At 37.9% G+C, this 25,507-nt stretch overlaps 1 protein-coding gene and 1 long non-coding RNA gene across 4 annotated transcripts in view; both read left to right on the top strand.

Moving 5' to 3' along the window:
- KHDRBS2 (KH RNA binding domain containing, signal transduction associated 2) overlaps positions 1 to 25,507 on the top strand; it is a 372,356-nt gene that overhangs the window by 298,224 nt on the left and 48,625 nt on the right. For all 3 annotated transcript variants that reach the window (XR_009744596.1, XR_009744595.1, XM_061460561.1), the window contains exons 7-8: positions 6,418 to 6,500; positions 23,875 to 23,933. Coding sequence is in view for 1 of the 3 variants with exons in the window: in XM_061460561.1 (XP_061316545.1) it covers positions 6,418 to 6,500; positions 23,875 to 23,933 (142 nt within the window). In the remaining 2 variants the exon portion in view is untranslated. The remainder of the gene's footprint in view (positions 1 to 6,417; positions 6,501 to 23,874; positions 23,934 to 25,507) is intronic.
- Positions 8,882 to 13,524, top strand: LOC133272893 (uncharacterized). The gene is made up of 3 exons (XR_009744597.1): positions 8,882 to 9,556; positions 10,481 to 10,617; positions 11,841 to 13,524. It is a non-coding gene; the product is annotated as an uncharacterized LOC133272893 (long non-coding RNA).

Genomic DNA, 25,507 nt, shown 5'->3' on the forward strand with positions numbered 1-25,507 from the left:
AGCCTCTAGTTTATATATTGCATTTATGAAGTCCGTAACATAATGCTCTGATTTTTCAACTGATTAGTATTCCCATTTTAATTTCAATGTTATTTTTACTACTATTATTTATCACTTTGATGGATATAGTGCCGCTTAATTGTCTTTCAGTTCATCTTCAAAATGCTTGGTAGATCTCACTAGTGCAGGGGATAAATATCATCTTCAACAAATTGATAATATCTAGTTTTTCTTTCTGACCCTGGAGGAATAGCTGAAGAACCCAAGGCCAGGTATAATAGCAGGCATACATACTAATGGAATAATTTAGTCAGGATTTCAGTTTCTAGGCATAAATTATGATTGTGGGAATCCTTGCTTAGCAACAAACTAACTTCCCAGGTACTTCAGTGAGATTCATCTACTCCAACTGCAGGTTTTCAACATTGCATAATCCAAATTTAAAGTAATTACGGGTTTTAGTCCTCTTTGTAGTTGGTAAAGGGAAATTGCTATTTGAGTAAATTGCATAGAATTAACATATTGAGATGTGTTCCTCTACACCCACTCAGAGCTGCCCCACCTTAGAATGACCTGAGGACTTAGCACCAAACTCAGGAGTGATGGAAGGCAAGTTCTTCCCTTTGCAGCACTCTAGAGAGCTCAGCTCTCATGGATCACTGTGAACACACTGTGATGGCACTGTCTGCCACATTTTTTTAAAAGGAACCACTAGAGAAGGAAGTGACAGCAGTACAGGTCCAAGTATAATAGCTATGATGATTTAATCATCTCTTCAGGAAAATCTTAATTAAGCTAAACGGGCAGTATGACTAGTCAAGTCATGCATCTGGGAACAGAATGCTTCCAAGATGTTTTTCTCTATTTTCTCTCAAGTGTCCCATATACAGTAAAAGAAGTGTGACTTAAATTCCATAGTCATTAGCAATTCCTGAGTTACAGGTGTATGATCAGTCACATTTGACACTATCTGAGATGCCTGAAGAGAATGCCATCTGCTTGAGATGCTATTCTGACAATCCCACCCCTCCCCACACATCATTCACAGTGTTCTGATTGCATTCTGGGTCTCAGGTTGCTTCAAAATTAAAGCGTAGCAGCACTGATTTTTACAAGCTCAGCTTTCTCTGAGCAATAAATTCCTTCAAACGATGAACTAGTGTATGTACCTAAAGGTTAGTTATCTAAATTTAATACATTTGCCCCAGGTTCTGTTTGTTTATAGTACACTGGAAAGAAAGTTCTCATTTGGAGAGCAATTCAGCTTGTTCTCAAATAGGTGTCAAAAGTATGTGGGATGAATTACCCTCTAAAAATGTTTTATTTCTACCCTGTGATTCTTATGGGAATTCCTTGCTAGGTTAGTGGTAGGTAACTGGCTTTTAGCCTTCTAAACTAAAGTGGTAAGAACGTGTGAGAAAATACAGATGTGGACAAGTCACAATAGAAAAGAGAGTGAAGGAAAAGGAAATAGTGGAGACTACAAAGGCTCCTTTTACTGGGAAACAACTGGGTTTACTTAGAGTTGCAGATAGAGGTAGATTTTTATACCCTCACCTTCTCTGAGGTATAGTACTAATTTTTGTGTACAGCGGGGTGTAGCTATTGAGAAAGGTTACCCTGGTTCTTTGGCTGCAGACATTTTTCTTGTACTTTGCCAAATAGAGTTGTATAACTCAATTTACTATGATTTACTGTTATTTGTGATTTGCTTTTTTTTTTTTTTTTAATAAAAAAGTCTAGATATTTTGCAGTTAGCTACTTTAGAAGGAGTTGGGCTATCTTATATATATAAAAATAGTTTTTACTTCCTTGCAAAGTATTTTATCAAGTATTACCAAGGCATACATAAAATATTGTGACTTTTCATTAGAACTATTAGAATTATTTCATCCTAGGTTTCCCAGAGTGGAAGCCTACCATTTTTCAGAGCATGCTGTGAAAATTCTATTTTCCAAGGCTATTCAGAGAAGAGGTGATTTAAACTTGCTGCATTTGAGTGTGGGCTGTTATTGTGTGAAGTAGGATTTTAACATTAAGTAGGAAATTCATGTTTAAAGAGATCGGTTTGCATTAGGTTATGATACCCTTGTTACTGATGATATTTGTTTGTGTATCTAATATTTGTTTCAGCATCTGAAACTCGGAGAGGATTTGAGTAAATCTAAAGAAATAAATCTTTCTCAATGATGCCTTGGGCATTGAATCAAATTGATACTTAACATTTTCTCAGGTAGTAGAATATAAGCTTTTTTTCCAATTATGTCCCTTTTATTCTTCTACATCCCTTTTTTCCTGACTACAATTTCTTTTTATCAGTGATAGAGTAGTGTGTATTTGCTCCTGGAGTGTTCAAAAATGCTAAGTTTATGTGCTATTCTGGGATTCTTCAGAGAGTTTTTCCTGTCTTCACATTGTAGGCAAAGACTCGTAAATCATAGAATCACAGAATGGTCTGGGTTGCAAAGGTCCATCAACTAGTTTCAACCCCCCTGCCACGGGCAGGGTTGCCTCGAACTAGACCATGTCACCCAAGGCTCTGTCCAACCTGGCCTTGAACACTGCCAGGGATGGTGCATTTACCACTTCTTTGGGCAACCCATTCCAGTGCCTCACCACCCTCACAGTAAAGAACTTCTTCCTTATATCCAATCTAAACTTCCCCTGTTTGAGTTTGAACCCATTACCCCTTGTCCTATCACTACAGTCCCTAATGAAGAGTCCCTCTCCAGCATCCTTGTAGGCGCCCTTCTGATAAGGCTGCTGTGATACTTAAATATGTTCATTTTCACTTTTTTTTTTAATTTAGCTATATTTTAATATTTTCCTTTTTTATTATTTATTCTTTTTTAATTCTAAACTATACCAAACCCCCTAAAAATCATCCAGATTTTTTAATAAACATTGTTAGCCTTTTGTTCCTTCATCTTTGGTTAAGGATGTAGCACTGTAAGGCCAGAGCAAATCCTAGTCATTGAAAGACTCACTTTCCTTTCCCCTGACACAAAGTAAAGAGGTCTTTTTCTTATGTTTCAGAAAGATATTTTAATTAGAAATACCTGAGCTAAAAATACCTTGGCATAAAATCCTACCCTAGAAATGGTTATCAGTTTGCCTTTGACTATTTCTAGCAGTTCCTCTTGTTTCATATTCTTCAGTTCATTCCAGTAAGATTTTTTCTTCTGAGTGGTGGCAGCTACCATGCGTAAAAAGTCTCCTCACAGAGGAAAAGTCTTCCCAGGCAACCAACCCCAACCTCTTGGGTAGCCTTGAAAATTAAACCTCATCAGTAACTTCAAAGGTTCAGAGGAACCTGTTTCTCCTCAGGTCCTGCCTGTCTGTGCTCTCATTGACCTCTTCAAAGAATTGTGAAGATTTAGGGAAGTGCTTTCCTCCCTTCCACTGAAACCAGGTGGCTTGACCCTATCAACTTTGTATACAATTCTAATAGTCTGATGAGAGTGGAGGTGGATTCTCCAGTGGCAGACATTGATCAGATCATGTCCAAAGTCACTTTACCTGAGATTTCTGCTTGAAAAGCACAGACCTCAATTAAAAGGAATTACAGCTTACAGGGTGGATGGTTTGTTAAACATATGTGAAGATTTCTGGTGAAATAAATGAAATTATAGAAATTACAGAAGAAGAAAGTCACATTCAAAAAACTGCAGTGTGGGTAATCAATCCTTTTTCCTTCAGTGAAGTGGTGATATAGCACTAGTAACTTAGATTGTCTAAGAGGACAGCTCTGTTCCTATCAGCATACGTATACAGAGTGTTTATCAGTTTAATATGGTTGGTTTGGCTTTAATAAGAGAACTAACAGACCTAGAGAGCGCATGAAGGAGTCTGACTCTATTGCGAATTAAAAGATTGCAATGCATTTGGAGAGGGCATCCTGGGTTATGGTCTCAGGATTTATATAGAACTGCTCTTGGAAGCGCTCTCCTCACCACACACACAGTGTAGAATATGTGAATTTGAACATCCTCAAATTTGTAGCTTCTGGATCTTAACAGGATCTACATGAGACCTGAGTATTTCATCTCTCAAAATGTGCATGGAAGAAATACTTTCAAACATTAAAGTTGTAGGTTCTGGGGAGATGAAGGTTAAAGAGAAGTTTGAGGCACTTCAAGGATGTGAAAGGAGCTGTTTTGGATCTCAATTCTAGATGCCTAAAGGCTTCTTTGGGACAAGGGTGTCAAAAAAAAAAAAAAAGCTAGTATGTACTTTGCAGAAATAGTTCACCTGTAGTATTAGAAGATAATTCTGATACAGGTGGACACAAATAAGAAAACATAATCCAGAAAATATTTTTTCTTTATTATAGATACATTATGCATTTTTCTTCTGTTTTCCAACCATTCCACTTGAACCATTTGCACTGTATTGACCCGCTCTGAGCCTTCAGGGAGGCTGTTACAATCTGTAACATGAACCCACAGAAATGTCAGATATTAACAAGTGTTCTCTGCCCTGCTGGTGCTGAACATTAATCCACCTCAGGCATCAAGAAACTGAGAAAACTAATTCGTAATTGTTGCCCTTCCTGTTCTCTCATGTGGTGCGTAAGCATGCTGAAATGTCTTTCCTCTAGCTACTCAGCTTTATACAGGAATTTGCATCACCCTCATCTTCACAATAGCAGGATCCCACCCAGTAGCATACTGATCAATGTGACTAACATCTATCTTCTGTGGTTCATTGTTTCTCTTATCCTGTCCCCAGAAGCAAGATTGTGTATTTAGCTGAATGACGTTAAATATGTCGCTGTAGTCTGCAGGGATAGGTGTTTAACTGTACTTTTTGCTCTGAGTTTATATTAATGAAGACAAGTCAAACTGATGAGCTTCCACCTAAAATGGAAGATGAGGTTTTTGAACACTTCAAATTCTGGGAAAGGCTGTTCCCCAAAACAGGACTCTCCCTCTCCCTCAAGAAAAGCTTTCCCTTACTGCAAACTGATGTGAATGCCTAAGAAGTAGTCACCATCCAAAGTCCTGTCTTTCTTTTAGGCCATGCAGCACCCCTCAAGGGTGAAAACTCCCACCTGGAATCCACACTCACCCTCACTGCTGGGTGGGAGACCACAAGGAGAAGTATATTTAATGTGCTTGACCTGATCAGACATAACTAGTATATCCTCATTTTATGTTTTACTTAAATTAGGTGTACCAGTGAAGTTTAGTTCGATACCATTACAGAGTTTAATTACCAGAAATAATGAATCAACAAACTGATTCTGTACTTTGTGTGGTTATGATATTGTACCAGAGTAATTGTTATTGGGCTGCTGTTATTTTGGAGCTGCCTCATGCTGTGCCTTCTAGCCCAAGCTAGCTAAACTTTACATAGGTTGCAAGAAAAAAAAAAAACAAAAACAAATTGCCTTCTGGTGTAATTAATATTGAGTCAAAGATTTTTAAGCCCTCTATTTCCTTTGGCACTTCCTACAACAGGAAATTTTTATTGTGACTACAAAATGTTTGGTTTCTATTTAACTAAAAATACTGGCTCCCAAAATTTAGAGAGAAAAAACTGTTTCCATGCAGCATTTTTTTGCCTACTCTGTTCTATGAAAACAGCATATCAAAAGTTATCCACTGGATTAAATAATTTTTTTTTTATTTTCTGGTTCCTGCGCACTCCTTGGTTCAGAGGAAGCTACAACGGATCATAATTGCCCACTGCACCCTCAGTAGAAGATTCAGGCATTAGATGAGCTGAACTACCTTCTGAAGTTACTTGTGTTTCTCTAGCTTAGGCAGACAGAGCATTTGTCTGAGCTCTTCAGTTAGGAGCCCTAAGTAAGATGGGAGAAATCTGCATTAAAGTCTTCATTAACTCGTCACAGAAAAGCATGCCTTTAAAGAGAGTGGGATGCTCAATGAAGGAAAAAGTGCTTACTGTAACATATTTATAAAAAATTATAATCCATTGCTTCCTTCACAAACATGCACAAATTTTTTTCTCACAGGTTGGGGGAGTGTTAAATACACTGAAGATTATGATCCTATCACAATAAAATTCTTAATAATGTTTTACAGTCAATATATTTTTCCTGCCATTTTTGCATTTCATCTATAGGTATTTATCAAACCGTTTATATAAAAAATAAGAAATCATTGTTTTTATTATCATTCATCAGTATTCTACGTAGATCCCACTGAAGCACTGTGGTTTGGACACCACAGTTTATCAATGAATAAGGCAAGTTGTTAAGTGAATAATGAATTTTTTTTTACCCTTGCAATGTACATGTTGTTTTTCACAAATCACAAATCTCATCAGTAGGCTGCATGTTTTACATAATATGGGGCAAGCATAGTATGTATATGTTGACACAAATTACAAGTTGATAATATACTTTGATTTATCTCTCTTCTAAGCTGTGGCGTTCTGTTTTTCCCTTAGGGATATGATGATGGATATGGAGGTGAATATGACGAACCAAACTATGAGGCATATGATAACAGTTATGCCACCCAAACACAAAGGTAAGTATTTGTACTTATACATGAATTTTTCAAAGTACATTTTGTTTCCTCAGCATTTCATGTAAATTTCCAGTTTTATTTTCCATACTAAATTCTATAAAATCTCAGTACTTTAAAAATCTGTCAAAAGTAATAATGGGAATCAGTTCATATGCACAATTATTCAGATGAAGCAAAAATACAAATAGCTATGCTTTTAAATTTGTACACATAAAGTGTATTTTTTCTAAAGCAGGTCATTACATCATTTCCTGATCTGATGTCATTCTGAACTTCTTTGTGCAATTTTTTTGCTTTTGCTACTATGAAGTTGTCAAGGCCATCTAATATTTATGGCTTTTACAATGTTTTGAGCAAAACCAGAAGGAAATAAAAAACCCCAAATAATTATGATGGTAAATACCTGCCAGCGGTTGTCATTCACCATCAAGGCAAACTATAGAAGGGAACTGCATGACTAAAGTTAAGGCCGAGAGTACCTGTTTTCAGCCAGTTACTTTCTCAGCAATTCTCAGGATTGATAAATTTGGAAATTTATGCCCTTATTCTGTGCGATAACAGAGAAAATTGCATTCATATCTCTTGTGATTTGTGTCACTAAAATGAGGCAACAAAAATGACTGGTTTTTATCTACTCGTACACCACACACTCATACATACATGGACCAATACAGTTGGTCCATGTTTATGAATATGGATTGATATCTTTTTCACAGTTAAACTGAAGGATAAAAGGGTGCTTCAGCCAATTATTCAGGAAATGCGCTTATGGGTTGCTAAGAGTACATATAAGGTTGTGGAGGGGCAAATGAAATTTTAACAAGGCACAGATTTTAAGTGAGTTAGTGTGATTCTCAAGGGCAAGGAAGCAATGTATAAATGGAGGGTTCTGCACTCCAAAGACCAGAAGACCTTAGCTAGTTTTTTGTTTAACCATCTTCTCTGTTGAATGCTGTGCTGATGAAAATGCCTGTCAGAATTATAATCAGCTCCTGAACTGCTGTAGTGAGTGGTACTTGAGCTGCAAAAAAAAAAAAAAAATACTTCATAAGTATTTTTATAACCAGTGAAGTATATTTAAAAGTGTTTGTCACACCTAAATGTGAACCCTATCAAGTGTACTCTGACAACACTTTTAAGTAATTATACATTACTAGCTGCACCCATCATGACATTGTGCAGGTAGGTATTCTTGTCAAATGTCCTCCAACTTTTTGAAAAGAATTCATCTCATCTTTTGCTAAAGTCATGAATCGTCACAGGAGATATTGCATTCGGTGTAAAAATAATAATTAGTTGGAAATCTCTTTCCTATGACATTGCTTTATATCATCTGAATTAACCTGTAATTTCTTTGCAAGTTGATGTCCCAGGCAACTAAATGACAAATATATCAAGTTTGAGTGTATTGTAATCCAGCTAGAACTGGCAGTGATAATCTGACTCAAAAAACAAAACTTAGTCACATAATTTTGTGAATTAAACAGCTGTTAAGTTTAGTAATCAGATTTATTTTCTACTAACATCCACAATATCTAATCTAAAAGATTCCTTTTTGTAATATATGGCACAACACAGTCATCCATGTCGAGTGATGCTGAATGCTGCAAGTAGACTATTGATTTCAAAGAGGGAACTTTTGGAACAACACACGTCTCATTTCAAAGATTTAAAGAACAAGTGGACCGTTAGATATGCAATTTGGATTTCCGTTCCTTATTGGCCATTTAGCTTCACAGAAGTGCCTCCCTACTTAGCCAGAATAATATAAAAAATGAAATTGCAAGACCAAAATATTTGGCTTATCAAGAAGGTGCATACATCTAGATCATCTCAGATCTTGGTTATTATTATACTCCAGTCATATGAGTAAGACGTAGCATGTGCACACCCAACAAAGACAGTTAGTATTGCTTCAGAGTACTTACTCATCTTACCCAGTGTGTGATTTACACAAAAAAAAAAAATAATAAAAACTTGCAGTCTATGTCTGTGCTCAGTGAGAAAAATATCATTACTGCCCTCTGCAGGGATTGACTGAAATTCTAAAGCAGATGAGAAAAAATTGTTAGTGGCTCAATACAGAGCGCCAAGATTTCAGTTCACATGAAGAGCAGAGTTTCCACTAACTTTTCAGGGCCTGTAAAGGAATAAATTTGGAAGTCATTAGAGAGGTTAAACTACCGACTGGTTCACCATCCATGTTGAGCAAACCTTGCTTTCGTCATTGCTTCAAATAGAAAACTGTTGGGGTGAGGGCACAGACAGATGATGGATGGGATGGGATGGCATGTGATGGCATGGGATGGCATGGGTGGCCTGAACGCAAGCTGTATTCAAGGCACTTTGAAACAGAGCACACAGTAAGTTGTCCCTTGTTCTCCTACTCACCCAGTAGATAGAGTGAAGAGAGCGTTTGGGCAGCCTGCCACTAATACCTCTGTTTACCTATACCTTAGTCTTCCAGGCTTAATATCAAATTTCCTCACTAGAGGCTTTCTGACCATATATATTCCTTCTCAGGGCCCTAAGTCCTTCATTGTCCAAGAAGTCTGGTTTAAACTTTCTTATTATTTAGTCTCTGCCAACAGTAGAGAAAGTAAGCATGCTATTGACATACCCCCCTGTGCTAAAACATAAGATTATGATTTAGTAGAAGTAGCACCAAAAATACCAAGCCCCAAGACCATCCAGATGCAAGTAGAGACAAATGCTGTACTTTCATGCACAATTATCTAAAGATTTGTGCTAAAAGTCAGGGACAGTGTTGCAGGCCCAGAAGTACATTTTGTATAGGTCCTTCTCTAATAGACTCTACCACTGCTGTCCTTGCAAACAGACAGCTCTGTCTTTCATGACAGCAGTATGATTTTTAGGCTGAAAATAGGGGCAAGGAGTCATTTGCAGAAGAGACCATGACAGAGTCTTGGGATCAGACTGGAACCAAACCCACAATAAATCTGCATGGCTGAAAGAACTCAGAGGCACCTCAAGAGCCCTTCAAAATGTGCACAATAAGCAACCTGAAGAAAGAGAACGTCTGGACCCTCGCTATGGTAAGTGCCACCTGTACCTTATTATGTTTGGGGAGACTTAGGAAGGAGAAAATTATGGGCTATGACAAATACAGTCTATATTGATGAGACCCGTCTTGCTTTAACTAACAGAAGTTGTATCCTTAAGCCACCTTTTTTCTTCCTCATCTTCTTATCCCAGAGCACAGGATAGAACCTGAAGACAAAGATTTAAATGGATAACTGTCTATCCTTCCCAACTGTGTCTATAACCATTTTTCACAAGATTCCATGAAAAAAATGCAGGGTTAGCAATGACATTAAAAATTTTAGAAATTTGCTTATTTTAGAAATTTGCTAATTTTAGAAATTTGTTCATACTGATATCAAAATACTGTTTTTAAACTAATTTGAATAAAAGCTTTGCCCAGTGCCAGAGAACAAGGAAACACCATTTTAGTGGGTGAGGGAAGACATCAGATCTGACATACTTCCCATGGGCAATGTAGCATTTCTTGATGAAAACTCTTTTTCCTCTCCCTTCCTCTCCCTTCCATACAGTGCAATGATGACTTTCAGTGATAAGCACATCTGACAGCCCAGACACACCAAGAGATACTTAGCAGTTGTAAAGTTTATATACTACTCCCTGGGCACTTGGAAATCAGGCAAAGAACACTCAAATCTGTTCTGCCAGCTAGATTTACCTCCTGAAACTCTAGTCTGACAGCTTTGTTTAAAAATATAGATCCTGGCTCTGCCACCTGGTGTGGTGGCAACCATTCTTCCTTTCCATTCCCACTCAGATATTCATTTCAAGAAAAAGATATGTTTTTTATAGGGCAACAAGCAAGTTCATAAAACTCAAAAATGGTAGAAATATTGATTTCCAACTCACTCCAACACAGAAAATATAGGAGAATCCTATTAGTTTTCCAAATATAATACACTTTTTGATTTTCTTAGCAGGAACTTCTAAGTCCATTGAACCACCACCACTGTCCAGGATTCATAAACACATGGAGAACACTAGATCACCAGAAGAAAAAGATGAAAAGTTTTGTAAGAGAATCTGCAAGATCTGCCTCTTTGGTTACTCAGAGGTTGGTAGGGGATTAGACTGTACTGCATGCAAATTGTGGACAAACTCCTCAGCCAAGACCAACAGAATAATTTTGTGGAAGTGATTCAGTTGCTACTGAATCAGCTGAAAATCATGATGGCCAGCAGAGCCATCTTTAGCTCTGCTGTCACATCTGCAGTCATCTCCACTGACTTCTGTGTCTCTGCCAGCACCAGCAGTTTCATTTCGAAGGTACCGTGTCTTACATCTAAGAGATACTAAGGAAATCTGGGGTTGACTCCCCTGTCACAGGACAAACCAGGAAGAGTATGTTCTGTTTAATCCACATATGCATAACCTGTCCAACCATATGTAGTATAAACAATGGTGCCCAACAGGGAAAAGCAAAAGAAAGTCAATGATTTTCTATTAAGGCTTAAAATTTGAGTTTGATATAATTTCCTTGTTCCACACTACCTGGCAGAAACAGTTCTGGTTTTTGTGAGCAGGTAGTTGGTATATTAGCAACGGCTTTCAGGGCTCTGGTTGGTTCACTTGTTCTGTCTTTTTTCAGTCTGTTTTTTTTTTTTAAACATGGTTCAGCTGCAAAATGAGTTGCTGAGCGATTGCTTACTAAAGAAAGGAAAGTCTGTGACTCCCATCATAGGCTGGAAATAGACTTGCAAATATCAGAAAACCTGTAACATACTGACGAGATGAATAAATAATTCAGTGATAAAAGATAGATTAAAATAATGCAAAATATTACTGTTACATATGCCATCCCACAGCAACACAGGCCTTCTCTTTACATATCTATGCTGTGACTGCAAGATGACATAGGTAAAGGGCATTTCTCTTGCCTGCCTGGACTCAGCCTCACTAATGACAGTAGTCCAATTTTAGTTTCCTGAAGCAATTCTTGGCAAGATATTTACTCTTAATCTTACAAATATTTTATGTAATGCCATAAGCAACAGTCCTCTGGACACACATTCCATGCTGATATGCAGATCACTTTAGGACAATGACTTCTTTCTAGTTTGTCAAACACACTGCAGACCCATCCTTCATCTGCTAAGCAAACAAGCAAACTTCTGTTTCTAATGCAGAAATACATATCATGTCATCTCTTCCTCTTTAAGTAGTTAATGGTAGTACAGAACCTAAATGGCATTAATATGTCTGAAATAAAGTTTTTAAATGATCTGAAGACTTACACACATTGTGCTAAGTAACTGCCAAAATGAAATTGTTTTGCAGCACTGAAGAAGGGAGAAAGGAAAGATGCAGTATCAGAGAATTTCAAGTTGACTGGCACGGCTTTCATCTAACTGGATTATCTTTAATTCAAAAGATACGATTACCTGTGGTTTATACCTATAGCTATGCTGTCATATGCAAAGTCACATTGGGCTCCTGTTTCTCCATGCTAGGAACAAAAATATAATGAGAAAAACAAGTTTCAGGGCATATATGCTGCCTATGTTCACTTTCCTCTATGGCAAATAGTTGCCATGACCATATCAATGTAGTAGTATTTCAGTAACTGTATGTTCATAGCAGCACCCATCAATTCAACCTGTAATATGCTCTCAAATTCTGATTCACATTCTTGTAATGACTCAGCCCATTGAAAATTTCAAGAGCATATTCAACCATTGAGAATGAATGTACAGCAAGTTTCTGCCTTTGAAATAAACTTTTTTTTTCCCCTGGTTATTCTTGTTTATTCTTAAGTTCATGCTGTCCACTGTACAGCTTGTGTTTACTTCTCCTTTTTCTGCAGTGTGGGTTCCTAGTACAGGGCATTTAGGAATCATTTATTTCTAATCTTGATACACAGGAATATAACATGGACAACAGTTCAGCACATGTCACTTATGTGGCTGTGGTGGGTTGACCCTGGCTGGACACCAAGTGTCCACCAAAGCCACCTTATCACTGCCCTCCTCAGCTGAACAGGGGAGTGAAAATATAATGAAAGGCTCGTGGCTTGAGATAAGGACAGGGAGAGATCACTCAACAATTATTGTCATGGACAAAAGAGACTTAACTTGGGGAAATTAATTTATTACCAAACAAATCAGAGTAGGATAATGAGAAATAAAACCAAAACTTAAAAACACTTTCCCCCAACCCTCCCTTCTTCCCATGCTTCTCTTTACTCCTGATTTTTCTCTGCCTCTTCCCCTCTCCCAGCAGTGCAGGAATGGGGGCTGTGGTCAGTCCATCACATGTTGTCTCTGCCACTCCTTCCTGCTCACACTCTTCCCACTAACTTTTCTAACCCAAGTCTTTCCCATGGGGTTCCTGCTCCAGTGTGGGTCTCCCACAGAGTCACAGGTCCTGCCAAGAGCCTGCTCCAGAGCAGGCTTCCCACAGGGTCACAGCTTCCTTTGAGCATCCCCCTGCTCTGGTGTGGGGTCCTCCACAGGCTGCAGGTGGAGATCTGCTCCACCATGGGACCTCTATGGGCTGCAGGGGGCAGCCTGCCTCACCATGTTCTGCACCATGGGCTACAGGGGAATCTCTTCTCTGGCACCTGGAGCACCTCCTGCCCATCCCTCTGCATTGACCTTGGTGTCTGCAGAGCTGTTTCACATATTCTCATTCTTCTCTTCTGGCTGCAATTGCTATCTCCAGGGGGGCTTTCCCCCTTCTTAAACATGTTTTCCCAGAGACACTACCAGCATCACTGATGGGCTCAGCCTTCACCAGAGCAGGTTCGTCTTGGAGCTGACTGGCATTGGCTCTATTGGACATGGGGGGAGCTTCTTGCAGCTTCCCACAGAAGCTACCCCTGTACCCCTTCTGCTACCAAAATCTTGTCACACAAACCCAGTACACTGGATTATGGTATAATCATTTCAGTGCAGAGACATGCTGCAAAATGATTTAGGAATAAAGCAAAGAATGTTTTATCCAGTTGAATCTCCAGGCATTATTTACATCAGCAGCCTCTATTTGCCTGAGCTACAGTTCATTTAGGTACCCTTGTGTGACCTCCAGATACCAAGACCTTGCATGTACATCTGTTTCCAAAGATGAGTTCTTCACAGTGCTGTTAGAAAAGTAACGCTTTCAGAATAATATGCTTATGAAGACAACAGTACATAGTTTTTTTTGGTTCTTTGATGGACCCTACCTAGGGGACAATTCTCTCCAAGCTCCTTTTGGATTCAGCAAAAAGTCATGGCCCTGTGTTTCAGTAACAGGAAATTAGTATTAATATTAGAAGGGAGTGAAGTATGGTAACACAAGGCTAGGGTGCTTGGTAGTCTCTGTCACTATAGCTTTTAAAACCACATTAGACATATTTCAGTAAAGATTCATATAAAATTATTTTGTGTGCTTGCACATAGATGTAGGGATCTAGGTGACATCTTAAGTCCCTTCTAGCTCTATTTTCTGTTACCTTTTCCCTTTTCTTGTTCATGCATGACTAGGTTTACTTCAGGATAGCAACACAGCATAATCTAATTGGACTAATGAAGCTGTTTTGTTACAAATAAAAAGACAGTAATCCCATTGTCAAACTCCATTTTGATTCATGGGATCTTTATGACTGATAGAAATCCTTTTATGAACAATTAAAGTAAATCTTATATTTTAAGGACTGAAAAAGTAAATGTATTCTTATTGGAATAGGATACTGATTTTCACACATTTTTATTCTGTGTTAAGTTATAGTAAATAGTTCTAGTCCATTCCTTCAGGATGATCTCATAATAAAGATATCAGATCTTTATTTTTCATGTATAGCATTTTCATCTGCATACACAAATAAACACAAACAAGACCATAATACATCTCATAGTACAATACAGTGCAGCACTGGATGAACTTTCTGGTTTGGAGTGTCTCTTTGTGCTGAAAAGGGGGAAATTTCATTGGGAAAAAAAAAAAGCCAAACCACATAGATGCAAAATTATCAAGAGACTGAGGAGTTTCAAGTATTGATGTAGCCTTGTTACGACAGCTCCAAAGTACATACAACAATAGTGCAAATTACAATACAAAATCTGTTTTGTAAGTCTTCTCACTGACATATGTAGTCATGAGAAGAGTAAATAAGTTTTCCAAGATTATGCCATAATGAACTGTTATAAAACCTGATACTGTGGATGTAGGGGACAGAAAGCAGCAGCATTCTGATTGCTCATAGCTTTTACTGATGTGATAGTTGTTTAGGAGCCCCCGGTTTAGAGCCAGTCTTTGTCCTTGTAAGTAATGTAACATCATTAATTTGTTAGCATCACTGTAAAGTCTAGAAATCCAAGTAGGTGATCAGCACTTTACTACGCTGCCGTTGTACAACTGAAAACCTTATCCGTTGTTCAAAGGTCTTAGAGGCAAAATAACTGAAATGCTTCTACCTATATGACAGAAATTACTGTTATATTCCATCATGTGCAGAACCTTTTTTGATACTTTTTTTAAGAGTAATTTCATTTGATGACTTCTGAAAAATATAATTAGAACAGTTAATTGAGAAAACCACTGCTGGTAGCAAATGACTGTTGTACAGCAGGTATGTTCTGGTCCCTGTTTCTGGATTCAGGTCTTCAAATGACAGCTATTAGTTTCCTTACCTGCTGATAGACATTTGGGAAGAGGGAAGAAGCCTGGCAGACTTCTGGTAAGTCTGCTACTGTCTCTAGTGTATTTGTACTTACCACTTGTAGTGTAGTTTAGTATTCCCTGAGGTGCCCAGGTATCTACCCTCACTCCAGTTGAATCCCCAGCTATAATGCTGGGGGGGATGTTCCAAGGAAAAGATATCAGAAGTGCTCAGTAATAGTAAGTTCTTTGTCTATTGAATTGAATACCAAGGAACAAGGTATTCAACATTTCTGAACAGTCTTAAAGACAAAGACATATTCTCTTGCTTAATGTCTTGCTGAGGAGCTTTAGTACACAGCATTTCTCAGATTCACATGTTCAGGTGCATTCAGAAGGAAAACACTGAGAGAGGTCAGTGATCTTGAATGTGGAATAAGTGGAATAAATTATTAAAGCAGTGATCAGATACCTTTATTTAATCAGTCAGTCCCACTGGTTTTGACTACTTGCGTTGAAGTTCCTTCAGACTAGTTATGGAGATAATTGTCCATAGTTCAATGAAGTTCTATTATGTCCATAGTTCTATTTCATCCTTAGTTTCAAATCATGGCTAGACAGGACTGTGAATTTATTTAGTAGATTTTCACATGGTTAAATCTTTTGGTGATACGATCAAAGATTTACTCATTTCTCTCACTATCAAAATATTACTATATAGTAAAATATATAGACATATAAATACAATCCAAGCTGCAACAGGTATAGTGGTTGCACTGGTTCCTAGTAAAAGGGATACTCATTTTTATTTTCCTTATGATGCATTCTCTCACTTTTTAACCAGTATGCATTGTATTTATACTTTGTCATATTTCATTTTGGCTTTGTGCTTATATCTACCTGTTCATAAATAAAGATTTCCTTGTATTTTATTTCCAACCTGTTGAAATCAATCAAGCCAGGAAGCCTAGAATATGACATTTTATGTATCTTCACAGCAATCCACTTATCACATTCGTCATCAGAAACTGTTTTCAAATGCCACTTCTCATTTATTTGATTCAATGAGCAAAATGGAATCAAATTTCATTTCTTTGAAGTAGAAAAAAGTTTTCCTGTAAAACTAGATAGGATTCCTAAAATTCTGCATCATTCTCTTTGCAAATACTGTGTCTGCAGAAACTTCATATTATCTTCTGAAATACTGAGTCATAGTTCCGTGTCTATGAGAAAAGTACAGTGGCATGGAGAATATTTGAACAGAAATGTCCGTGTGTCTGTGGTTTTTTGCAAATAAATGGCAGATTGGTTTCTATTTAAGATTTTGCAAAAAGTTCAGAACCCAAAGCCATGTTGCAACTGTGATGTCTTGCCACTCCTTTGCTTGTATAACTCTATAGGCTTAACTTTTTTTAATTTTAATTCAGATTTTTAGTAGTATTAAATCAAACATAGAAAAATGCTTGAGGAAGATGAGATCTAGTTTAACTTCAGGCATGTCATAAGCTACTAAGTAAATCCAGGGAGTATTTTAATGGAGACATTCTTCTCTGTTAAAAATACTGTATATACTCAAACTTGAGCTTTCAGAAAAAGGGAGATGTTATTCACTAAACTGTTAACCATAATATTGTATTAGTTCTAAAGATTTGTTTGGTAAGGAACTATATTTACAAATTAAGTCTGAATCCTACAAGAAGTTCCTTTATTCAGAAGACTTCTAATCTTTCCTATGGATATAATGCTCTGTTAAGTAGAGATGTTTCAGTGTAACTTTCAGATTCCTTGGAGGATTATTTCTTCATTCACACATTTCCATTGTGAAATATTATGAAATATTATTTTATAAAAATTGCACATATTGCAATTCATGTGAATGAAAATCTAGGTCACCTGTCTTCGAAGAATTGTAATGCTTTGTGTAAATAGCTTTTGTTTCATGCCCAGCTGTTAAATCCTGCTAGCTCCTTCCCTTGTGTAGGATGGAGAAGCATAACAAATGCAGTCTCACATAAATGCAGTAGCATTAGACAGGATCATGTTAGCATAGTATTTGATTGTATCAGCTGTTGATGTTGAAAGTTGTAAACTTCAAGGATTACTCAACAGAAATGATATACAGAAAGAGAAAAATAAGGGCAGATAGGAGACCGCGACCTTAAATGACACATTTAAAGAAGTGTAAAAGAATGAGATTTGCCTACTAATGCTAAATCCCACCTCTGGGGATCCTTATGAATTATCCTGCATGTTAGTTCAGCTGAAGAATCTGTTACCTGAAGCTAAACCAGACTGGAATATACCTATAAGGAGTGCTAAAGTTTCGTTTATCTGTATTTGTCTGACGTAACGATGCTTACTGCAAGCAGCAGCAAAGGCCATGAATTCCTCTTCAAAGAGCACCAATCCTAAAATATAATATTGATTCACTCTCATGTTGTTGAGTGTTGTTGACTTCCACTCTCATGTTGTTAGAGCAAGTCCAAAGGAGGGCCCCGAGGATAATCAGGGGACTGGTGCATCTCCCCTATGAAGACAGGCTGAGGAGTTGGGGCTGTTCAGCCTGGAGAAGAGAAGGCTGCGTGGAGACCTCATAGCAGCCTTCCAGTATCTGAAGGGGGGCTATAGGGATGCTGGGGAGGGACTCTTTATCAGGGACTGTAGTGCTAGGACAAGGAGTAACGGGTTAAAACTTAGGGGAAGTTTAGATTGGATATAAGGAAGAAGTTCTTTACTGTAAGGGTGGTGAGGCACTGGAATGGGTTGCCCAAGGAAGCTGAATGCACCATCCCTGGCAGTGTTCAAAGCTGGGTTGAACAGAGCCTTGGGCAACATGGTCTAGAGTGAGGCATCCTTGCCCATTGCAGGGGGGTTGGAACTAGATGATCTTCAGGTCCTTTACAACCTTAACTATTCTATGAACACAGAGAGGGAAGACTCTCAGAAGTTAGTTTTGCTTCTTCAAAGGCTAGGTTGGAAGTTTTTCAACTGTTTATGATGCTGAACCATGGAACTTCACTGGCAAGAGCTGAATCTCTAGTTTGGACCAATTGAGTGTTTCACAAAAAAAAGACTGACTGGCTTCTTGTAATAGCTGAGCTACAACTCCAAGGTTGACCAAAAGCCTCTTTTCTAAATTGACTAGCTCTTTCCCAAACTTTTCCTAATTAAAAAAATCCTGTAATATTCTGGAATATACTCTCACAGTTAAAAAGTACAACCAGAAAGAAAGAAAAATAAGGTACAATAATGTCCTTACAGAAAAAAAAAAAAAAAAGAGAAAAAAATCTCTTAAATGTAGCTCAACAGGTCTAAATAAAAGGCTTTCAGTTTCTTAGGACCTTTCTTTTCTTAGGTTCTTTTCATAGACTACAGAACACTTCAGCTATATGGATTCACATGTTAGTAGCATTTAAAGCAGATGAACCCTTTCTTGTACCTTTTAGCTTTGGCTTTAGTGGGCCCATTTTATGTTTGTAACCACATTTTGTGCTTCACAGTTAAAGACTAAAAGTTAGATGCTTCTCTCAGCAAGTAAAAGCAAAGACAAAAAGAGAGAAAGGAAGAACAAAACAAACCCCAAAAATAATAAAAAAACAAAAATATGATGGGACAAGAAGTACTCAGATTCTTCAGTTCTTGCAAGATTCTGGTGCCTTATATCACAGAAGCTGTAAGAGCAGCCAGGGAACCAGATGGAAATGTTGCTAACCCAGGGTTTCTTGCCAGCAGCTTCCTGCAGGTGCAGAAAGAGATTGATCAAAGGCTAATGCAGTCTGTTCATGTTGAGATTTCCTGTGCCTAAAGCCATTGGTGAACATCACCTTTCCTAGAGGTGACTTGTTGACTAAAGAGTCACAGTTTTGTGGCTTCAATCTTAAATCTTTTGTTTGTAGCTCTCTGCTTAAACTGCCTTAAAGCACCATTCTCTACAGCCTTTTGGATAGCAAGTTGTGTGGTTTCCCATGGTGTTGACACAGTCAAACCGGAATTCCTTTTTGCTTAGCTAATGTCAGTTTGGAAAAGTCCCAATTAATGAGAGGTTAAAAGCCTATGTCAGCTTTTAAGGTTGCTGTTTAGATGCAGAGTCTCTGTATTTGAGTCTTTTCTCATATAATAGGTATCCAACCAGATAATTCAGGTTGGAAGGCACCTCAGGAGGCCCTAATCTCTCAAGTAAGGAACATCTTTCCTGTTCTTTTTTTTTTAACTGGCTTTATCTGCATGAAGACATCACAAGTTTATGGACATTTTGATCCCAAATCATTAAAACTAACAGGTTCAAAAGTACTAACCAAAACCAAAACTTAAACATAATTAGGTTATGATTATGAAGATTAACAGTATATTTATTATTAATTTTCATAATGTCCTGGGTTCAGCAGTAGCAGTCATGTTTTTTCCTTTGTGTTAACTGGTGCAGTGCTGTGTTTTGACTTCTAGTTTGAGGACAGTGTTGGTGAAGCCGATGTTTTCGGTTGTTGCTAAGTGATGTTTACCCTGACCAAGGACTCTGTGAGGCTCATGCTCTGCCAGGGAGGAGGGGAAGCTGTGAGGAAGCAGAGACGGGGCGCCTGACCCGGGCTAGCCGGGGAGGTATTCCATACCACAGCACGTCATGCCCGAGGTGGGGGGTAACCGGGGAGTTACCCGGAAGGACGGGGGCTTCCGGGTGGAACTCGTCTTCTTGGCCGGTGGTATCATATTCTCTTCCCTTGTTATTTTCCCTTATCATTGTTTTAGCTGATAGTAGCGGTGGTGATTTGTTGCTGGACTGTTCTTATCTCAACCCGTGGGAGTTGCATTCTTTTTGATTCTCCTCTCTGTCCCTCCGGGAGCAGGGGGAGGGAAAGAAAGTGGGGGAAGTGAGCGAACGAATTACCTGACTGGGTTTAAACCACGACACATACCCACAGAATAAGAATGAGGACAAAATCATTGATCTTTGTTGCAAAGAAAATCATATGCATAGCGAAAAATTACATCAGGTTTCTCAGACTGCAAGCCATTTGATATATAAAAATAATTAATTCTGAGATTCACAGTCACATGTAGATCAATTCTTCCATGACAGGTACATTTAGAAGGTTACTAAATAAGTCATGGCACATCAAGACCTTTATGTTTCAGAAATCTGGTGTTATGGTGCAGTGCTTTGAAAACTTAGAAGTAAAAGCTGAGAAGTTGTTAATGAGTTAATCTTACCTGCTTTATAAAATGTATTGCATCCTGCTTTCAGGTGGGTGCATGTACTCCAGTAAATTACACTTCTTGTTGCTTGAATGTAATGAATGCTAATGACAGATAATGGTGTCTTGTTTCCAATTAGCATTATCAAGAGAGACTGAGGTTTCTAGAGCTCATGATCACTGTATTTTCCAGGAACAGCCTGAGAACTTTAAAATTACATAAACAAGTTTTATTTATGCTGAATTTATTTGCTGATTGTTTCCTTTCACAGTTGGCCATAATGTGAACCAGCTACATCTCTCTGTAATTCAGTAATTTAAAAAAAGACCTTATGTACGTGAAGCCATATTCTATAACCTGTTTTTATTAAGCATCATTCATTGTTCACTTTGCTAAAAAATACAGTAAAATGGTTACAAATAAATGAATGTGATAAATTACAGTGAATATTCAGAAAGGTTTAAAAAAACACGCATTAATGGATAAGCAGTCTGACTCACAAAATGTGAGTTTAAATCAGGTATTTCATACTAAGAAACACATTTTCTTCACTTAGGTGTTGTCCCGAACAGTTTCTAGTATGAGTTGGCAAGAGACTAAATACCATTTTGGCTGAAATCTATGAAAATGCATATTGTTCAGGGAAATGAAGTTGCAGCTCTTGGATCACTATCATGTTTTATGCAATGAATTATGTGTTTTCAGAAATATGTTAAGTATTGTGCTCACAGGCATCAAATATGCAGTGTATAACAAACCACTTTCTTTCTACACTTGCGATACAGCTTGTTTCTTATTATAATGGTTTGTGTATTTGGAACCTCGTATTCCGTCGATAATGTATTTCAGTTTGGAATGTTCACTGTGCAAGATTTTTATCTTACATCCTTATTGTTTGTATAACTGTGTGTTTTTCTCTAATAAAAAATGTGCAACAACAATAATATAACAATGAATCTTCACCTGCTCTTGCAAGTCTTGAGTTTTGCTGGGTGTTATATTGCTGGTAATAGCTCATGGCCCTCCTCTGTTATGACTGAAAACAGGACAGCTGTTGATAACTTACTGGCCTTTGGATTGGGTCCCACATGCACTCCTTTTAAAGCTGACTTTTGGATGCAGCCACTTGGTTTCGTAAAATATATCAGGAAGAAATATTAGCATCTTATCTGCTGACAGATGAGAGTTCTGGGATTCCTTCTCCTGTAACTCCACTCACTAGTCCAACACCCTCCTCTACCCAGCAGAGAAGGCAGTATGCCAAAATGCTGCTGCATGAATTGTATTACAGAAGATTTTTCATAGGGCTGTCTGCCAGACATGGCTGGTATCTCATCTGTCTGTTCTGAACATTTCAAGTAGTTTCCTAGTTGTAAACCACAAGCTTTGTATGTATGTATGTATGACTAGATGCATGATTTAACCCTGGTGCTTCCAGCACTCTAGTTCACCTTACATAATCCTGTAATTTTTATTTAACTGGCTACTAGAGTCATTGCAAAATTGCACAGAAAGCTTAATATGATCAACAAATAAAAGATGCATTCTTCCTGTTTGTTTCTTGCACTACATCAATAGGAGGATGAATGTATTTAATATATACATATATACATGCACAGTAATTAATTTTCAAGCAAATGGATGGCTCCCATTATCCTGGAAGGCAATTCTCTGCAGTGATTATTTTCTACAGAGCTCAGCTGGCGTTAGGAAAAATCTTTTGAAGTTTTAACTTCATTTTCATTCATGTCACTTCTATGACCACTTTCTGCAACTGCTTCAGCAAATGAATTTCATCTGCCTGAAATACTGACATGAGTGTACTATCCACTCATATAAATTGCTTGTGGCTAAATTACTAAATTAATGCATAGTGATTACAGTTGCATTTTAAGTTAAAAAAAAAAAAGCACAAATACTTGTAGCTGAAAACTGACTGTGGGAGCTGTGCCTAACCAGTCAGGGGATAACATGTCCCAAATCAAAAAAGCTTGAATGTCAGTTGCCAGATATGTGTTATCAGTGCTTTCAAGTGAGATAAGCATATGAATTATTCTCAGAAATTATTCCAAGAATAGTTATGGATAGCTTCTAAGTTCGAGAAATTAAAAATCTGAATACAGGCAGTTTGTGAACAAAGAAGGCAAAATTAGTTTAAGAAAATAATTGTTGCAGATTGGTTGTTTATTGCATTTGTGAAATGTTTTTACTGGCAATCCACTGTCAACTAAGCTTCTCTTTCAAGTGTAAACTCATATTTTTTAAAATTATAATCCAATATAGGAAATTGCCTGAGCAATACTGCTATAAATAATTCAATATTGAGCTGATTGCCTGCTTCTGTTCTTTTTGCAAGAGTCTTCCCTCACACAGTGTCCAAGCAAAAAGAAGCAAAAGTGACAACAAAAAATTGACAACAGGGAAAGTGTTATCTTTTCTGTTTGGTCCACTGCAGACAGAAGAAATAGAGTTCACGAAGGTTTTAAGTTTTTCTGAGCAGAGACTGATTCTTGTTATGTCTACCTGGTGTCTGGCAACAGTAGTAGTCAGATCTTGAATTTGGTACCAGGTACCAAAACCACAGCACAAACTGTAACTAATAATAACAGTCAAGCAAAAATGTGAGTAATTACATTTCTGTTTCATTAGTTCTTAGAGGTCAAATTTTCTGGATGTCCACTCCAGGTAGTAGCTGGGATTGCTGATTATCAGGATGCACCTATGACCTGAAATCTTTTGATAACATGTTAATACGACCATACATAATTTTTGTTAATCAATTTGGAGAAATCTCCAGGAACTCACCAACAAAGTTTAAGTTGACGATCAGGTACTCTTTATTGTGGCGCCAGGAACAAAAAGCAGTGAAAAAGTGGGTTGGAGATAATTAAGTCTGATTTTCCACTCCTTGACCCTCACTACTTTCAATATCCATTTTATTGATTATGCATTATATTGATTACTGTATAAAACATTCAATGGGTGTCCAGTGACTGCATAAGGAAGAAGGCTGTGGAGAATCAGGTTTCTCTCTACAAGCAGTGGAAATACAGCTTCTTCAGAAGAAAAGCTGAAAACCTGTTGGTGTTTCCAGTAAAGATAAGGTTCCACATAATACAATAGACTCAGCTTTGGGGAAAACAAACTGTGCTGAGTTTGATCCTGCATAAGTGTTTGGAATTGCGGGTGAGATTAGCACCTCTTTGTCAGTTTAGCAATAGTGAATATTAAAGTGGGTGGTCTTTTTTTCAGACCTCATTTTTTCAAATAGAATTTCTGTCAGTGTTTGTGACATCTTCTAGGTTTAATTATTTAGGTCCAAATATATTTTATGCTCAGCAGATAAGATATGTGATGTGCTCTACAATAGCTGTTATTGCCACTGATACATTTTCCTTCATGTTTTTCAAATTCTAACTAACCTGAAACTAGCTGGTCTATGCTATCATGTAAAAGTGTTAAAACATTTCATTTCTGTGCTCTGTTTTTGTTTTGAGTTGGTTACCTATCATAATAATGACATATCTATCTGAATCTGTTACAGTGTGCCTGAATATTATGACTACGGTCACGGAACAAGTGAAGAGGCTTACGACAGCTACGGTAAGGTCTATTCTGTCTTCAGCAAAAGTGTGAAACCAAAAGAAAAAAATCTGTCACTGACAACTCAAAAATTACTTCCCCATACTTGTCCTTCTTTCTTTGCTTTTACAAAGACCAAGCAAAATGGATTTGTGTGTCTTTAGGGTGAATGAGTTTTGACTTGAAGTAGGACCAGAAAAGTGGACAGATCATAGAATTATAGAATAGTTTTGGTTGCAAAGGACCTTAAGATTATCTAATTCCACCCACCCCTGTCACGGGCAGGGTCACCTCACACTAGACCATGTCACTCAAGGCTCTGTCCAACCTGGCCTTGAACACTGCCAGGGATAGAGCGTTCACCACTTCTTTGGACAGCACATTCCAGTGCCTCACCACCCTCACATTAAAGAACTTCTTCCTTATATCTAACCTGAACTTCCCCTGTTTAAGTTTTAACCCACTGCCCCTTGTCCTGTCACTACTGTCCATGATGAATGGCCATGTTGACTGGCACCAGCCACCTTGTTGGCTTTCTTGTGCCTTAGCATGGTTTCCAGGAGATTCTGCCCCATGATCCTACCAGGCACAGAGGTGAGACTGACTGGTCTGTAATTCCCTGGGTCATCCATTTTCCCCCTCTTGAAAATGGGGGTTATATTTCCCTTTTTCCAGTCATAGGAAACTTCACCTGACTGCCATGATTTTTCAAATATGACGGACAGTGGCTTAGCAACTTCATTCGCCAGCTCCTTCAGGACCCACAGATGGATTTCATCAGGTCCCATGGAGTTGTGTATGTTCAGGTTCCTAAGATGATCTCGAACCAGATCCTCTCCTACAGTGAAGGTCTTCATTCTCACACTCCAATCAATTTCAATCAAAATTACAAAGCAGATTAATCACAGTCACAGATCAGTTTAACAGCAACACTGAAGTTTCTGATTAGTACCTGAATATATTTCAGTGCTAATTTTCAGTCTGCTTGATGTGCCAACAATACTATGCATCTGCTACTGTCATATGCATCACTTCAACCAGCAAGTTTGAAATACAGACTTAATCAAAGTGGAAGGAGAAGGTGCTGTACTACCATGGGAACCTCTGATACGCCAAGATAAAGGAATACCTTGTGCTACATGCAGCACTATGACTAGAGGAAGTGCTGTATTCTTTATGTCTCCCTACTTAGTCTGTGTATGAGCTGGAATAGTTCCATGTCGCAGGAACCAAGGGCAAGAGAGGAAAAGAAAACGTTGCTCTGATGTGTACAGTCCATTTTCTAGGTCTGTTGATTGATATTAGTGACAATAGAATCTAGTGCATCTTTTCCTATCAATATTTTTTCAGTGCTTTGTACCATCAGATCACGGCACAGTAAATCTTAGTTTGACATTTTCACTGAAATAAGAGGGCAAAGCTGACTATTGTCAGATTAAGACTGACCCTAGTATATTCAGCAGAGGTGTTATGCTTGATTTGCTACTAATAATAAAGTATCACAAGTTTGCATGGTGACTTCCAGGGCACTGTGAAAATCAGAGCTGCTGAAGTAAAAGTTGTAGTAAAGCGTTATATAAGGATTGCTGCTTGAA

This window comes from Pezoporus flaviventris, unplaced genomic scaffold, assembly GCF_033815535.1.
Source record: "Pezoporus flaviventris isolate CSIRO_AGI_PZ_B2104156 unplaced genomic scaffold, CSIRO_AGI_Pfla_v1 ptg000031l, whole genome shotgun sequence".
Lineage (NCBI taxonomy): Eukaryota > Metazoa > Chordata > Aves > Psittaciformes > Psittacidae > Pezoporus > Pezoporus flaviventris.